General features: G+C 34.3%; 2 protein-coding genes across 2 annotated transcripts in view; one reads left to right on the top strand and one right to left on the bottom strand.

Annotated features, from left to right (window-relative positions):
* Positions 1-2,843: 2,843 nt before the first annotated feature.
* Spata4 (spermatogenesis associated 4) lies at positions 2,844-12,883 on the top strand. The gene is made up of 6 exons (XM_047547877.1): positions 2,844-3,061; positions 3,917-4,046; positions 4,458-4,576; positions 4,681-4,901; positions 9,343-9,456; positions 12,777-12,883. Exons 1-6 carry the CDS (start codon positions 2,844-2,846, stop codon positions 12,881-12,883), a joined length of 909 nt encoding a protein of 302 aa, XP_047403833.1.
* A 4,235-nt stretch (positions 12,884-17,118) lies between these two features.
* Positions 17,119-18,068, bottom strand: part of Wdr17 (WD repeat domain 17) — a 93,896-nt gene continuing 92,946 nt past the window's right edge. The window contains 1 exon segment of the mRNA XM_047551539.1: positions 17,119-17,616. Within this exon segment, the coding sequence (XP_047407495.1) occupies positions 17,497-17,616 (120 nt within the window). The 3' untranslated portion in view covers positions 17,119-17,496.

Raw genomic sequence — 18,068 nt, 5'->3', positions numbered from 1 at the left:
AGTGACAGACAGTACAGATAGAGATAAAATATTTATGTTGAAATTCAATGAGTAAATATTTACAATTTATTTAAAAAATGCTTTATTCTGGTATTTAAAATAAGTATTGAAAGAAGTCATCAGGATTCATGACTACTGTCAGGCTTACGTATTAAAAGAAACATGAATACTTTATTGTGCATTTTCTTCTGTTTTCAGTATTCTTTTCTGTCTTTAAAAACACTGGGATCTTGGAGGGACCCAGGAACTGTGCACTTTCTTCCTGACCAAATTCTGATTAAATTGAAAAATAAAATAAAGATATATGGGTCAAAACCAGAATATCACCTCAATATGGATATAGTCCAAATTAGAGGAGATAGCTCAGTATGAGGGCCCGTAGGTAAAACTAGGCTGGGTGAGTCTCTCTGAGAGGCACAGTTGCCTCTGGTGGATGTGAGCACAGTGAAAGCCTGCTCTCCACATCCAGCCAAGTCCAAAGTGGAATAAAGTTGGAGCTAAGGTGATAGGCCAGCAACTGTCACTGGCTTTGACAGCTATTTGGCTTATGCAGAAATTGGATGGAACTTAGGGAATGACTATCTACTATTGTAAACTTGATCAGGAGGATCCTCCAATTACAGCTGCTTTTCCATTTGAAATGTCTTCACTGTAGTCAATCAACATGGTCTCTATCAACTGTCTTGCTGCTATTGATCTGGAAAGTACTTCTTCACCTTTATAAGAATCTGCAAGAACCACCAAAGGCAATTTTTTTTTTAAATTTTATTTGCTGGGTTGCTGGGATCAGTAGTTACACATTCATGATTTTGCCTCAGGTCAAATTAATTTTCTTGCTCTCTGCCCCAAGATCAACTGAGATTTTTGAGCATCTTAACATCTCACAGAATATCTCACTAGTCTCTGTATTGATGCTTGTATGCTGACTTGACCTGAACAGGAAGAAACTATTTCTTTAGACCCTTAGTAAGATGTAGGTACACCAGTGGTGGAGGACCTTACTCCAGGTGTCATTCAGCATCCTGTTAGGGAAAGAAAAATCACTCCAGGTATGAGACATAAACAACTTAATGTAAGGAACTGGTTAAACAGATGTTGATGGACTGAAAACTAAAATGGGTCCATCAAATTATCCCAGAAATAGATGCTTCCAGAAGCAACTGTCACCCTATGGAGGATGCTGAGGTTATAAGAACCCAGGACTTGGGTCTATAAAGCCCTGTAGTCTCAGGATCCTAAGGAGAGGGAGGCTATCAACTGGTGCTGAACTTTAGGAGCTCAGAGGAGCTGGTCCAGAGTAAAATTCTGGTCTCAGACTTTTAAGGAGGACAGCTGTTTTGTGGTTGCTAAAATCTCTGAGGGTGTATGATGAAACCAGTCAGGGGTGCTAAAAAAAGTTGGAGAATGGAACCAACTGCCAGTGCCAGGTGAAGTTTTGTTGCTGTGGAGACTCGGAAATGAACTGCAAGCAAATTGGAAACAGCAAATCCCTTTTCCCTTAGTCTGCCCTCCTGCTCTCTATAGTCCTCCTAAGCTCCCCCAAGTCAAATAATTTGCTTCATTCTTTCCCCTAACATATTTTTAATATGATAGAGCTTTACAGTGATCTTTTCATTGGGATTTATACCTCTTTATCTCTTACAAATATTCTAGTGTAAAGCTGTCCAATACAACTTCCTGCAGGAAAAGGGCTGTATCTGTATATCTAGTATGAGAGCCACTAGTCACATATCACTCTTCAGCAGTTGAAATGTAACCAGTACTACTGAAATTACTGTATTTAAACTGATAAAATTAAGTTCAAATAGCCACATGTGGCTAGTGACTACCATATTGAATAGTGAAGGTCTAGTACACAATTCAGGTTATTTCCTCAAAAAAAGTTCATTGAATGAATGAATTGTTTATGATAAATTTCACTGAACAAAGGAAAACACTTGGAGAGTATCATTCAAGTTTTTATTTTTTAACTACATACAAACTCATATTGTTTATTAATAAACATGAATATGAATAAACAGTCAATAAAATATTGTATAGTACCACCATCAAGATCTATTCTGTTTTTTGTATCCACATTCCACATAAAATCTATTTTCACCATAAAAATTCATAAAGGAAATTTAATAACTTTGCTTGTAAAAATATTCAATTTATACTTGCCTATGCTCATTCTGCTCTTTTTCCCCCTTCTATGTTCACTGAAAAATTCCAGTGACGAAAACAGTTCCCAGCCATAGTAGAGACTCAATACTTGTTGAATTAAGGAACGAATCAGGCATACGAGGGCATCACGATGAAGTGTGAAAATCTAATCTTCAAATTGTTTTCAAAGATTATGTAATTTTTTTTGAATGCTGGATGTGATGATTAAGAAAACAGGCAGACTGAATTTTGAAATTTTTTTCCTTGAGATTTTGAAACACAACAATTGCTTCCAACTTCCAAACAGAAACTATTCCTGTCCTCTGGAACTTTCTCACATAACTTTTCAAAATGTTTGATTGAAAATAGGCCTGTGATTGGGCAGAAACCATAATATTTAAAATACAAAATGTAGAAGCAGGAAATAAAAAAAAAAAAATAAAGCTTTTAAATTGCAAGCGAAACCAACTAAACCGAGATAGATATCTCTGCCCAGGGATAAACTTGCCGGGACTCTACAAGACCCGTGGGACCAGGGATTTCACACCCGAACTAGCGCTCTGCACCCTTGAACTCCAGAAATCAATAGGTCCGGGGTGGGGCCGGTCGCGGTTCCAACTTGGACGCCGAGGCCCCGCCCCTTTGGACCTAAGACCCCACCCCACCGCCATGGTTGCCATGGAAACCCAGAAAGCGCCATGGCTGCCGCCGGCCTGGAAGAAAAGTATTTGACAATGCCGGCGGCAGCCCTAGCCAAGTCGCTGTCACTTTTGCCACAGCCAGCAGCTCCCCACCGAGGGAGCCCCAAGAAGTGTCTGGTCTATCCGCATCCCCCGAGGAGCTCCCGCCTGTCTCCTTCCATTCTGCGTTGGCTCCAGGGCCTGAATCTCAGCTTCTTCCCCAGGAACATCCTCAGGTGCTGGAGCAAGTCAGGCCCTGGCCCCCTAAGTGGGCGCGTCCTGCCTCAAAGACCCAGGGAGCCCAGGCCCTCTTTTTTGATCTTTTGGGCTTCAGCACAGGACGCCCTGCGCCCCAGGATGGTTTACCCTGGCCTGATTTATGTTTTGGTTGAAGACTCCCCTCTCACCACCAGCCCCATTCCGCACCCACGCATACACAGGAAAACTAGGCTTATGGAAAACATGATGAAGCATTTCTTCCGTTTGTTTATCTAACCAATCATTAGATTGTCGATTTAAGCTAACATGGAATTTGCATTGGTACTATGAAAATACTAAAGTAGTCAAGACTTTTTCAAGGGCAATAAGCATTCATACTAGTGAGGTTAAATTTTCCCTCCTTTAGAGATGACTTTTAGTGTCAAGGTTATCAGGGATTTTAAAACGTTGGTGCTTAACTGTCACCACCCTGAATATAACTGGCAGTTGCTTTGGTAATGCAAACTAAATTGCATAAAATCAAGACCCTGAATCTTATGCAGGAAGGACTCTGGATTACTTATTTTCGGTATTCAGTATTCCTTACAAGATGCATCTGAAACTTCGAATGTGCATATGAATCACCTGGGGATCTTGTTAAAATGAAGATTCAATACAAATTAATAATTAGGGTTCATTAAAAGAACATCAAAGTCTTTGATGTGTACATAATCCTAGCAAAATGTTATTGCGTAGTAGGTCTCCTCAGAGCAGTGATGGAACAAGACAGATTTTACAACATATTTTCTGTCTATAATATTAAATTGGTATTGATCATAAAATAATACAAATTATTATTAACGATACTTCATTTCCTTATTGCTATGGATCAGAGATTTTTCAAATGGCTTCCTGATTGCAGAAATATTATGTATATATTACCCCTGGGACCTTAAATTATCATCGTTTGAAAATGGAACCTCATTAAAAGTCAAGTTGGATAACTGGGCACAGATAGAGAAGGTAAATTAGCAATCATTTATAGTTAAGAAGTTTATTTTTAAAGGTGCACTCCCAATGTCATAGATATCTGTGTGTGTGTGTGTGTGTGTGTGTGTGTGTGTGTATGTATGTGTGTGTGTGACTGTGCTATGATCCTGTGCTGCTGAGTTGGCTATTTATTCCATGTATCATAAAGTTGACTAAACTTCAGTCATTTATGTCATGAGTCACCTATGAAATTGAGCATGCTCACTCCAATGAGTGGGAATATGGTTGTTTTTCTTGCTGAACAATAATGTTATCTTTTGATAATTAAAATGCTGTACATCAGAAAATCAGTTGAGAGACCAAAGGAATTAAAATGAATTCATAGAAGTTGATGATTTTTGAAGTATTTTTTATGACTAAAATATATTCTTTCTACTATTAAAGTTTCTGGCAAAAAAAAATTTTAAATTACCCAAAGAACTAATCCACGGAACAATCCATTGTAAATCTGGAGTACCTGAAATATTGATACAAGAGGTTTACACTTTACTAACACATCGACAGTAAGTTATTTAAAATTTTTCTAGTAGTACAATCAATGTGAATTTTTGGTGATATAAATCTCATTACTAACATGTGACTTGTCAACATTATTTTCTTATTTCAGAATTAAAAGTATTCAGGAGGACTTCGTGAATTTCACAGACTATGGTTACCAGATGAATTTACCCCTGGTTCCCAGGTCTACAGCTTCAAGGTCTATTAAGGATAACATTAGGTTATCAGAATTAAAAAGCAATCCCAACCTCCTCAACAATGAACTTAAAGTAGAGTTCCTCTTCCTTTTACACATGTTGCAAAGGAAATTAAGCAGAAAATTGAATCCAAGTAAGTGTTCCTTGGAAATAGTCAACTGAGTACTTCCAAACTCAATGAGGCTATTCTTGAGCACAGATGAAAGAAAAGCCTGCCATGGCCCTATTTCTGCTTGCTTCCTGTCACTAGCTAAATGCCTTCACTTAGGTTAGCAGTAGAATGATTTGTTATCATTGGAGTGACCTATAATTATTCTTTCTGTTAAAAGCATAGTTTAACATAGGGTTCCTTTTTTAGAAAAAATATTTGCCAATCTACTCATGTAAGCTTTTATGAGAAAAAAGTTCACCTATGAACTCAAAGAAGATGGGAATGTTTAACAGTTAATCAGGATGTACCTCCTTTGGGGAAAACCTGGGTTACCACCATTCACTCAAAAGCAGTCTAGAGTGTGGGCTGTGCTGGATGGTGGGGCAGATCAGGGTGACTCATGACCACTTTCCAGAGATATCACTGAAATAATTTTCAAAACTTCCAAAGCACTTGCCATCAGAGGAGTTCCAGGCAGGTGGCAAACAAAGTGAGTAAACTTTCAATATCATTCTCCTTTTCTATGTTTATTTTTCTTTTCTAGTACTTATTTAGGACACCACTCATATTGATTCCAAACACTTAGAAGCTTATCTTTTCCATGGCACCCGAACCATTCAGGAAATGGGGCAGATCATTAGAATTTCTTTCTCCTTTGAACTCCAGTTTCTGAAGGAAAGAACCACTTTATCTCTGGTCTCTGGAAGGAAAGGAAAACTTTAACTCCTCTTTCCCCAAATTGTGAGAGTATTTTGTGTTTTGTTTTCCTCCCTTATTCTGTTCAATTTTTCATCTCTTATATTTCTGGTTTCTCTTCTTCGTTTTGTTCTGATCTCTAGCTTTACTTATGAATTTGTGAATAATGAAAGAATTCAGATTATTAATCTTTTTGTAGAATTTCATATTCGAAATTTTCCCTTTTTAAACAAAACTTTGCTGTGAAATATATCACACATCCATATATGTAATGTATATAAACAATTTTTAAAAAGACTAATAACAATGACTAAATATTTATTGGTTAATGATTTGGATATAAGGTGTCCCCCCAAAGCTCCTGTGTTAATGAAGAAACATTCAAAGGTGAAGTGACTGCATTTTGAAAGCTGAAACCCAATCAGTCCATCCTGGTTTGAATGAACTAACTGGGTGGTAATTGTAGGCAGGTGGGATGAAGCTGGAGGAGGTGAGTCACTGGCAATTCCTGGAAGGGTTTATCTTGTCTGCTCCCTCTTGCTCACTTTGCTGGCTTCCACGAGCTGAGTTTCTTTCTCTACCACACCCTTCTGCCATGATGCTTGGCCCCACCTTGGCCCACAGCAATGGAGTCAGCTATTTGTGGACTGAGACCTCTGAACTGTGAATCAAAATAAACTATTCCTCTTTGAAGTTGTTCTTGTCAGGTATTTTGGTTGCCGTGATGAAAAACTGACTAACACAGTAAACCTTACACAGTTTAAGAAATGGAATATCACCAATACCTGTACATTCCTCTGCATGTCCTCTAAATGCACTCATCTCACTCCCTTCCAAGGGTAACTTCTGTCCTGTGGCCTGTTTTATAATTTCCTTGATTAAAAACAAGCTTTATCTATGTATCATATATATGTTATGTCTGTGCATTTTAAATATACATATATATGCTATTCTTATTGTCATCCATATATATTACTTAAGAAATTGATTCTATCAAAGTTTGTAGTAGGTAAATTGGGTCACCATGTTGTCCAGGCCCTAATCCCTGAAATTTACCAATATGTTATGTTGTAAAAAAGCCTTCACAGATGTAAGTAATTAAAGTATGGCTCTTAAGAACTGTGTGCTAGATTATTCAGATGCACAAACTAATCACATGGGTCTTTACAAGCAGAGATCTTTCTCCAACTGGAATTAGAAAGATGCAGCCAAAGAGAGATTTGAAGTGTGATAGGATCTCAATCTGCCATTGCTGCAAGGGTGATGTGGAAGGCATGAGAGGATATGCCCAGCTCCTAGGAGCAAAAAACTATCTTGATAGCCAGCCAGCAAAGAAGCAGGATGGCAGGCCTACAAATGCAAAGAAGTACATTCTGCCAACAACCTGAATAAACTTGCCAGCAGATTCATCCCCAAAGATTTTAGAAAGAAATGCAGCCCTGCCAATACTTTGATTTCAGCCTTGTGAGAATTTAAACAGAGGACTCAGACTTCAGTACTGAGATTAAAATGGTTCCTGTTATAAATCATAAGATTTATGGTAATTTGTTATGGCAAAAATGGAAAATGAATACAAACTTTATAGTTAATACTTTTTCTGCCATGACATTATATTTTCTTGTATTTAAATTGATAAAGTGGAGCCTTTTACTTTTTAAGCTCTTAATTCATCTGCAATTCATATGAAGACCTAATTGTTTAGTGCCACTTTTTGAATAGTCTATTCTTCCCCTGCTGGTTTGTATGCTGTCTCATGTTTCAAGTTTCTGTGTATGAGTCTGTTTCTTAGCCCTCTATTCAACTCTGTCTACACAGTGCCACTTTAACACCCATATTGTCTTAATTATTATTACTTTATAATTAAGTGTCTACACTTCATAAAATCTCCAAATTTGTTCTTCAATGAAGTATCCTTTAGAATGAGCCTTTTTCATTTAGAGCAACTCTTACCGTTCTGAATTCACTAATACTATTGTTATGTTTTGCATTTATATGCAAATATAACATGGCATATTATTTTGAGGTTTTTTTTTTTTTTTTATTCTCTTTGTTTCTTGTTTTTGTTTCATCAGTTTCCCCCGCTTTGGACTGAATGTTTTTCCAAAGACATTCCCAGTGCCAATTTTCAAAATTCTCTTTTTTGTACTACCCTAGAAATTTTAACATGCCCATTTATCTTTAAATTAGTAAAATTAACATTTTTACTGTCTTCCTCAAACTATAAGAACCTTAGACGTGATTAATTTGTCCACTTCTTGTCACACTTCTCTTCTTTTGTTGCCCATCATTTTAGTTCTGTCAGGTTATTTTTAACACCATAAATTAATTCTTGTTATGGTTTGGATATGAAGTGTTCCCCAAAAGCTCATGTGTGAGACAATGCAGGAATGTTCAGTGATGAAGTGGTTAGATTATGAGAGCCGTAACCTGATCAATGGATTAATCCATTTGTTAGATTAATAATTAGAAAGGACTACTGTACTATGGTAACTGTAGGCAGGTGAGGTGTACTGGAGGTAGAACGTCACTGGGGGCTTACCCTTGAACTACAATTTGTCTCTGGATTCTTGCTCTTTCTCTCTCCCTGCTTCCTGGCTGCCACAAGCTGAGCAGATTTCCTGTGCCATGCTCTTTTGCCATAAAGGTCTGCTTCACCTTAGGCCCAAAGCAATAGAGTTGGACCAGGAGCTGAAAATGACCTTTTCTTCCTCATAGTTGTTCTTGTCAGATATTTTGGCCACAGTGATGAACAGGTAGGTGACTAACACAGAACTCATTACTTATTTTATTCTTATTTTTAAAAGTCTGTTTTTGAGTAGATCTAACTATCTCTGTTGTCTTCTTTTGAATTTACCTCTTTATCCACTATCACCTCAACCCTTCTGGATTCTTGAATAATGCTCTATCTCCAGTCTTGTTTCTTGGGACTGCTGATTGTAAAAGTTTCTCCTATGTTGCCAAAGTATTTAATGTTAATAATTATAGTTAGGAATGTTAGTGATCAGGTTTTTTTTCAGCCCCCACAGAGCATGACCAATGAGTAGAAATGACCTTAGATACCTCTTACAGTCTCAGTGAAGGATGAACTGCTGAACAGCAAATGACCAAGTGACCTTTCGAAGCAAGGGAAATTTCCCAAGTACTGCTTTTTATAGGATCAGTTAAAAAGAAATACGGGTTGTGTGAAAACGATTTTGTCACATTTTTATAGTATAAACATGTTTACAAAATGAAATAGGTACTGAATGATTTCACTTATGTAAGATATAAATTTGGAAAAACTAAATTATGATGATAGCAGTTGGACAGCATTTTCCTTTCAGGATTCTATTTGGGAGAGACAACAGAGTTTTGGGGTACTGTTAATTTATTATTTTTTGATTTGTAGTATGGTACCCCAGTTGTATTGGTTCTAAAACTTCATTGGAATGAATTAAACTTATGATTTGTTCACTGTTTTGTACATAGGCTATTGAAAAATGTATCAAAAATAGGAACGTAAAGATATTACCTATAAAGTAACTTTTTTAAAGTAACTATTTTGTGCATTAAAGACTGTGAACAATGTGGGGAGAAGGGTTATTAACCTATGTATTCACAGTAGTTTTAGGATTATGATAAAACAGATGTTCAAATAATTTGGTTAACTTTTAAATTATGGTGTCTTAGTTTGACAATGGGCATTTTGACTTTTAAAAAAAATAACTTTTATGTTTATCTTTTATAGCATGGTTTGATGTCAAACCAACAGTGGGAGAAATTACTCTTGATCATCTTCCTTCCCGAGGCTCTGGACACAGATACAATTCAAAGATTTCAAGGCAAAGAATTGCTCCTTTACGTAAGTTTTTGTCCTAACATTTTGTCTGTCAAAATGGATATTTTTTGTTTTAATTTCTTTAATATAGTTTTAAAATAGTTAAAGTATTGGTCTACGCCAACATTCAGTCTAAAACTATGCATTAAATTGTTATGCTGTTTGCTTTTTGTAGGGAGAGGGGCCATGTAGTCCATCACAACTCCCGCTACTGTGAGATTGGAGTTTTTATCCTTAGGGAGATGAGTCTGAAAAAAGTGAAGCTTGTTGGCAGAGCTCAAAACTCAATTCTTCCCCAGATGGAGATAAGTCAGTACTAAGGCATATACAGATACTTGCTGATCATGGTATTTAAGCAAAAAGTCGCTTGCTTAAACCCTATTAATTTAGAAAGTATTTATATTAAAACAAACCATTGCCCATGAGTCAAATTCAGCCCATGGCCTCTTTTGTATAGCCCAGAAGAATCATTTTGACATCTTTAATTATTAAAAATATGTATTGAAACAATATTTCCTATACATGACAAAGATATTGCTATGGTTTGGATGTGAGGTATTCCCCAAAAGCTCACGTGTGAGACAATGCAAGAAGGTTCGGAGGAGAAATGATTGGGTTACAACCTTAGCCTAATCAGTAAATTAATCCCGAATGGATTAACCGAGTGGTAACTGGAGGCAAGTGGGTGTGGCTGGAGAAAGTGGTTTGTTGGGGGTGTGGCTATGGGGTACATATTTGTGTCTGGCAAGTGGAGACCTGCCTCTCTGCTTCTTGATCACTGTGTGAGCTGCTCCCCTCTGCCACACTCTTCCACCATGATGTTCTGCCTCATCTCGAGGTCCAAGGAATGCATCTGGCCCTCTATGAATTAAGACCTCAGAAATGGTGAGCCCTCAAATAAACTCTTCCTCCTCTACAATTGTGCTGGTTGGGTCTTTTAGTCACAGCAGCGAAAAAGCTGACTAAAACAGAAATGAAGTTCAAGTTTCTGTGTTCACAAATAGCACAGGACGTCACCATGCATGCTGATTTTGCCTTATCTCTGGCAACATTTACCCCACAGCAGCAAGGCTGGGTAGTACCAATGAGATTGTATGATTCACAAAGTAGTCTTGCCAGATTTACCAAATAAAAACAGAAAAACACAACAAAATAATTTGGAGGACATATTTAGGACACATTTTACTAAAAATTATCATTTATCTGAAATCACTTTAACTGGGTGTTCTGTATTTTATTTGTCAAACCATCTACAAAGTTTAAAATATTCACTATTGGGTCCTTTATAGAAACTGTGTACCTCTGCCAAAGAGCATGTTTCCTTAAGTGTTAAGAGGAAATTTCACTGGGGTGACTGTTAATGCTTTTGTTTTATAGTGGGTCTGGTAGAGCAATGTCAAGAGATTTTATTTTAGACATGATTTCTTAGAGCTTGTATATTTTAATATACATTGTAAATATTAAAGAATGAAATGCTTTTCAAACTTTGCAATCACACATTACTATTATAGGTTTGCTTTGTTTAATGGCCTTATAGAATGAGTGTTCTTCAGAGCCCACTTTTCAATAACCAGATGTGAAGCCAATCCATCAAACACCTTTTATTTCATCATGTACCTGATGCATATAGTACTTATAATAGAATTCAAGAGAATTGAATAGCAACTTTTCTATGAAAAAACATACCCGTAGTTTCACTTTAAGATTCTGGGAAGGCATACTTTCTTTCAATTTGCCTCAACCTTCTGTTAGTAATATTTGCCATAAAAGCTCCAGGAGGGTGTGAGCAGAAGGCAGGGCAGTAGGGGAAGCATGGAGGAAGAGAGGTCATGATGGGAAGAGAGGCATGGGAAGGAGACTGTAGGGAGAACTCTGATTTTGTGTTTTTTAACTTTCTTGCCAATTTCCCTTATGCCTAATTGAATCTGACTAGGAACAGAAAGGGATTTGGGACCTACAGTGAAAAGGTGGGAAGCTTCAAGTGGTAATGAGTCACTCTTTCCATTGGGAAATGGATGTACTATGCAAAAAAACATATCTACCACTATTTGAATTGCTAAAGAATATTCCTCATTTCTGGTATCTTTTGGAAAGTTTTCAAAGCTCTCAAGTGTTCAGGAAATCTGTATGCTACCATTACTTCAGGACTCGATGCGGAATGGATTTTTGCTTTTACAATTTTAATAATGTATCAACTGCTATAAATAGCTCCTCTCCCATTTTTTTCCTCAATGTTCTCTTTTATGATTCTCTGGATGCTCTTTTATGATTCTCACTCCGGTGGTCTTTTTCTCTCCATTTAGAATGGTCGATAGATTTATGGAAGGAAGCCTTCACTGGACAAGGCAGATCAGGGTGGAACTGTGAACATACTTTTATTTTTACTTCTTTGAATCCTATTCCATATACATGGTGCCTCTTAATTGGCACATCTGGAATTAATGAATGGTGTGAATTCAACTTTGGCAATTGTATGAGTGAGAATAATTTTGTTAAGTGTTGAATTTTTTTTCCCCTAAATATGTTAAAGGGATTCCATTTCAGTTGTTTCTGGCCTGATTTGTTCAGGCCAGCTACCATAATCTGAAAGTTAATGGAAGGAAGAGAGGCAAAAAGCTAGACTATCGGAATTTAGTTTTACCATTTAAGATTGCATGTAATGGCACTGAAACCACAGGCTATTCATTTGAAAATAGTCTAATAATCAAATAGAGTGGCCAAAATTAATTGTAAAGTAGGCTATTACCATTTTAAAAAATATATTTTTTAACTCAGTTTCCTCTAGTTGTTTACCTAAATTTGGTGTCTAGCAAAATTGTGGGCCAACAGGAGGTAAATTTCTTAGTTGCTGCTCACATTAGAACTAAGTGACCAGTGACCTAGAGTCTGGGTGGCCAGTGTAATCAGGTCCAAAAACTGTATTATGAATCATGTATATTTGCCAAATCTAAATACAAAATCGTGCCACTGTTGCCTCAGCTGCTTTCTGAAACAATATCTAAAAATAGTTGAGTCATATTCAGTATCAGATGCACCAAAATAAGCTCTGGATATTTTTAGGCACTGTTGATGACTTTAGGAGGTGGGTGACATTCAGATGTTTTTTATCCATGACTACTATAATACATGATTTAAATATTTTGTTTGCCAGGCATTTAAATTAATCTGTGCTTAGTCTAATACCAATCATTCTGCACTTATTTACTATATATATATATATATTTATATTTACTATATATATATTTACTATATATACACACATACACACACAAACATGTATATACATATTAACTGTAAATATTTAATAAATGTGAATTGATTTTAATTTTATTTTAATATCTCAGCAAAGGCATGTAATGGCAATCCACATAAAGACATTCATGTAAAGCAAGCTGAAAAAGATGATTCCTCTGTAATGAAACCTATCAAGAACATGGAAAAGAAAACTTGAAGGGCACTTGTCAAAAGGACCTTGAAGAAGTGATGCCACCATCTCTTTCCATCCTATAGGGAAATAATCACCTGGTCTTGGATATATTTCAATAATAAATAACTCAAAGTGGTGTCCCATCTATAATTGGGGTAAAGAACATTTCTTTTCAATTCAACAACCACTTATTAAACACTTCTGTCAGATACTGTTGAAAATACAAATTTAAATAAATAAGTGTAGAATGAGCAAAAATACTTATTTTTGATGATTATTTCTTATAAATTTTGTAGGAGTAATGAGTCTACTTTGTAATATTTTATTCATTAGATATTATTAAACTTCTATTTTGTCAGATATTATATATTTACTCATCACATTAATAAAAAGTTATTCTGAATGATTTTTAATATGTTGGCCCATAGAAAATTTTGCTTATCTCCATTTTAAATAATAGGTCCCCCTGAACCCCAGTTAATAATGAGTTGTGGGGAAAGAAAATCATGCTTTTTTTGGAATGTGGCTCTAGTATTTAGCATTCGATTTAGTTAAATTAAAAAAAAATTACTGTATGCTGCCAATGCCTCATATTTTTATTGAAGGGGAATAAAAGCAGATCGATATCCTGAAAGGCTAATTATCTTTCATACATTCTCAGTAATTTTATATTCATATGTGCAAAATTTTCTCCAACTGGAATTATTCATGTTCTAATGCTATCTCATTAGCAGCCTTATTTGACTTTCAAGATGAATATTACTAACACTGAATCCCACAATATGCATGTCTGTTTTTAGCCACACTTATCCATTTTTCTGCTTTTTTGAAGATTCAGATGTTTTATTAGCATTTCTACCTCCAGAGACTTTCTTGTTAAATTTTAAATTGTTGGAAAGATAATACTTAGGAAGAGAACTTGGAGAGCCTTTGTAATAGGTAACTTCTTTCAGAATGTATTCAGAATCCAGTTTTATCTGAGTTAAGTGATCTAATTCAAATGGTATCTTAAACAGATGTAATTTACCTGTTGCCTTGCATTGTAATCAGATGATATAATCTTATAAGACTCATATTTTTAACTGATAAAATATGGTTCCTCAGGAAAGGGTTTTCAAAGACTCTGATAATTGTGGGAGAGAGCCATAAAAAAAAAAAAGGATTAAGTTTGGATAAACAGTAATAAGTTTCTTGTCTTAGTTTTGTGTTCAGTCTTCTCAAAGAACTAATTACTCATGACCTGACTATGGTAAGTTCCCAAGGCTCCTGTAGAACTTAAGGAAATTGTGGGAAATAAATAGTTGGGAACGAATGAATGAATGAATGAATGAATGAAGGCAGTGAGTATGTTCAAAGTGAGTAACCTCAAGCATTTATTGGATGATCTGTGTCAACAGAAGCCAACAGCACAGACATATTTGAGGAAGACTACTTCATATGGGATCTTTGACAGAAGGAAGTAATGCACTTTTCTAGGAGCTACAACAAACCCTATAGCAGCAGAACCTTCTCAATCCTTTGGTAAAATGGTTATCACAGGAATAGAAGTTATTGTGATATTTCTTCCTTTTAGAGTAGTGTTAGAATTTGTTATAATCAGTGCTTCTTACAAGTGAAGAATCAGTCTTTGGGAAAACCCAATGAAGTGATTTTCCCAGTTTTCTGAGTAGGATAACAAGTCAGACAGCTTAGTCCTTCAAACTTCTGATGATTCAGCATTTATGGAGAAACTATGCTCTCAAAAATGGTTTTAGGGACAAAAATTTATTCATCTTAGAAGTTAAATACGTCATTTCAGGCTTTAATGGCAACATTTATTAAAATTTAAGGGACCTGAAATATATATATATATATATATATATATATATATATATATATATATATAAATACAGATATGACATGCAGTATTATACCTCAGTTATACAGAATTTGAATACAGCATGAAAACACATATTTCAATTATTTAGGTACAAATGTCTCAAAGATTTGGTACAATAAGCATTTATTTAAAGTTGACTATAAAGATGTCCTCTCAATAACTGGTTCAACAATATGAAGCACTAAATTTTACAAATAATTTTTGAGTCTTTTCCTATATTCAGAATGCCTTTTGACTTAAAACCAAAAAAGTATAAATTTTCTTTTTGTAAGAACAAGGGTTGGGGTTGTAGCTTAGTGATAGAGTGCTTGCCTAGCATGTGTGAGGTACTGGGTTCGATTCTCAGCACCACATATAAATAAAATAAAGGTTCATCAACAACTAAAAATTAATTACAATAAAAAAAAACAAAATAACATCATTGTTCCAATGCAATCATGTTCCTGAACACATCTGGGCAATTTCATGGAAAAAAAAGTCACTAAACTTTGATTGACATAAAATTATATTTGTTTTATGAGATGTAATTCATCTTGATGTTGTAAATTTTGTTAATCACCTTGCAACTTTTATAGTCAAAATATTTTTCTAGTGTTTTAAAAATCATTGTCCAAAGAGACCCTTCACAAAGGCATATTTAAAGCTGTAAAATAAATTTTCCACATTCTTGGTAATATGGACATATTCAAATAGTAATATAATTTCATATTATTTGGGTTTTCATTCATATGAAATCTAAAAATGAAAAAAATTTTATAAGTTAAAATATTTTCATTTTCAATAGTAAGGCACAATGTATACAGACTGACATGGTCAAATGACAAAATTCTGTGAAGAATTAATAATCATAAAGTGTAGAACATTGTATAAGTCAAATAATGGAATAGTAGCTGAATCAAGAGAATTTAGATTTGAGATAGAAATTGGGTTACTCTATTGATGTATTAAAGAACTGTATAATGTTTTTCTTCATTTTGTACATAAAATACTATTTTCCTAAATTCATTAAACATATAGAAGTTAATGTTTTCTATGTATAATTTAAGCTCAATAATATCCTTTGAAGTATCTAAAAGAAGATAGACTCAATTTACTTTAAAACAAAATTGAAAGAATGACAGTTGGATTTAGAGTACCATTTTTTATGTGAGGGATTTTAGTATATAAGTGCCAATTAATAATTCTCCTCACCTAAGAAAAAATTGAGTTACAGATAACACCAAGAGTTAAAAAGTCTTCTCAGGTATACTTTACCCACTGCCTCACTAAGTTACATATATTTTATTCTATAAAATTTAGTTTATTTTACAAAATGGAATTTCAGCCTGTATTTTTATTTTTGAGGAATTAGAAGTATTTAATGTGATAAACATAATACATAAATACATAATATATATTGTCTTTAGTTTTAAGAAGCATGTTTAATAAGATTTAAAAAATATTTTAAATGTTAAAGTTTGAAGATAATAAAAACCTGGTTATATGAGTATACTCTTCATTCAGACAGAAACATCTATAATACTGTGAGTACATCAACTTGAATATCAAAGTACTATTCCATTCTTAGTATGCATTAATAAATTTCAAATTCAAGATTCTAGACCAACTGAAATTATGCATAGTCATGTAACAGTTGTCTCCATAGCTTTAGTTTTAATAAATATTTTAAAATTAAATTTACATATGTTCAAAATTTCAACTAGTATCCTATTTATAGAAATTTATTTAAAAGTGATTTTCATCAAATTATGTTTCAAAGAAAATGAACAACTCAGTTTCTTATATAAATATTGTTTTAAGTGAATTAATAAAAAACTAATATCCATGTATACTAAATAACTTCTAAAATAATCAGTTATCATCTAAAGCAAATTCTCACATACATGATTATATTTTAAGTTTATAACCCCCATTTTTATAACTTACAGTTTTATCTTTGGATAGTTGAATTTTGGATTAAAAACCCAGTCATGTTTTCTTCAAAAAATAAAAAAAAATAAAACTCAGGTTGGGTACAGCTATTCAGGAAACTAAGGCAGGAGGATCACAAGTCAGCCTGGTCAACTTAGGTGAGACCCTGTCTCAAAAACTAAAAAGGCTGGGGATGTAGCTCAGTGGTATAGTGCTCCTGGGTTTAATCCAAAATTCCATGATAAATAAGTAAATAAGTAAATCAATAAAAAAATTTGATTGGTATCCATTTGTTGACATTTACAAAACTTAAAAAAGAAAACTTATGAAATATGAGCTAGAATTGGTGTTTTTCTATACATTTTATAAAGGACAATATGGGTGTTTGTAACTTGAAGTCTGTGTTGTGCATACTTTACATTTTGATCTTTCAAGATATTCAGTCATTCTGTTATTCAGATATTGATTAAGCACTTCTTATATGCCAAGAACTATTCTAGGTGATGCACTATTTTATGTTTCAATGATATAGTATTTTGGTACCTTTTATGCTGTGTGAAATGTATATGCTTTTTTAGATTGTCCAGTCCTTTATAATTTAAATATTACCTTCATCCTAAACGTGGCTATTAAAGTTTATAAAGGAGACACACCTATTTTTCCTTTAAATTATATAAATATTTTATTTTTTGAAGTTAATGCATCAAAGTAACTATTATTTCCCACTGTTCCCAACCCCCACTACTCCTCCCAACCTTTGTCTCTTGGACCATCAAGATTAAGGTAATAATACTAATCTATAAAAATTCTTCTTTAAAAAACATTAAGCAAGAACAAAAATCTTCTATCAAAATGGATTGAGTCGTAGTCCAGTTCCTAAAGGTGAGAATGGATTCACTTTTGCCCACATCAAAGCATCATTCAATGAAATAGCAGATTTCCCATCTTCAAGGAAAAATACAGGGCCCTGCACACAGAGAAAGTTGAGAAAAGATTAGGTTAGAAATTCATAACAAGCTTCCAGAAACAGAATCACTGCAATAAGAACACTGTGATACTCAGGCATTGCAAATAGGAAATGGAAAAATATGAGAAAAATTTGGCTTTTTTTGAACTACCAAATATAAAAACGTTTTCAAATATCTCAGTATTATTATTTCTTGATGCCTGTGAAACTAGAATTTCATTTTATAATTTTAATTCTTTATATACAGTAGTGTTACCAAGAAAAATAGTTATTATTAACCTATTGATTGCTACAAAGTTAACTTATTTTCTAGAGGTATGTAGCCTAGAAAAAGACTTAAATATACTCCACTATTTTACCATGCAGCCTATGTCAAAATAGCTGGGGAAATTTTTATAACTGGGAATTTCAATCTTGCTTTATAGAAGGTGAAGAATAAATATATTACTCTA

The sequence above is a fragment of the Sciurus carolinensis genome, chromosome 4, assembly GCF_902686445.1.
Source record: "Sciurus carolinensis chromosome 4, mSciCar1.2, whole genome shotgun sequence".
Classification (NCBI taxonomy): domain Eukaryota; kingdom Metazoa; phylum Chordata; class Mammalia; order Rodentia; family Sciuridae; genus Sciurus; species Sciurus carolinensis.
Note: the sequence above shows the minus strand (reverse complement) of the source record. Positions and strands in the feature narration are given on the sequence as shown.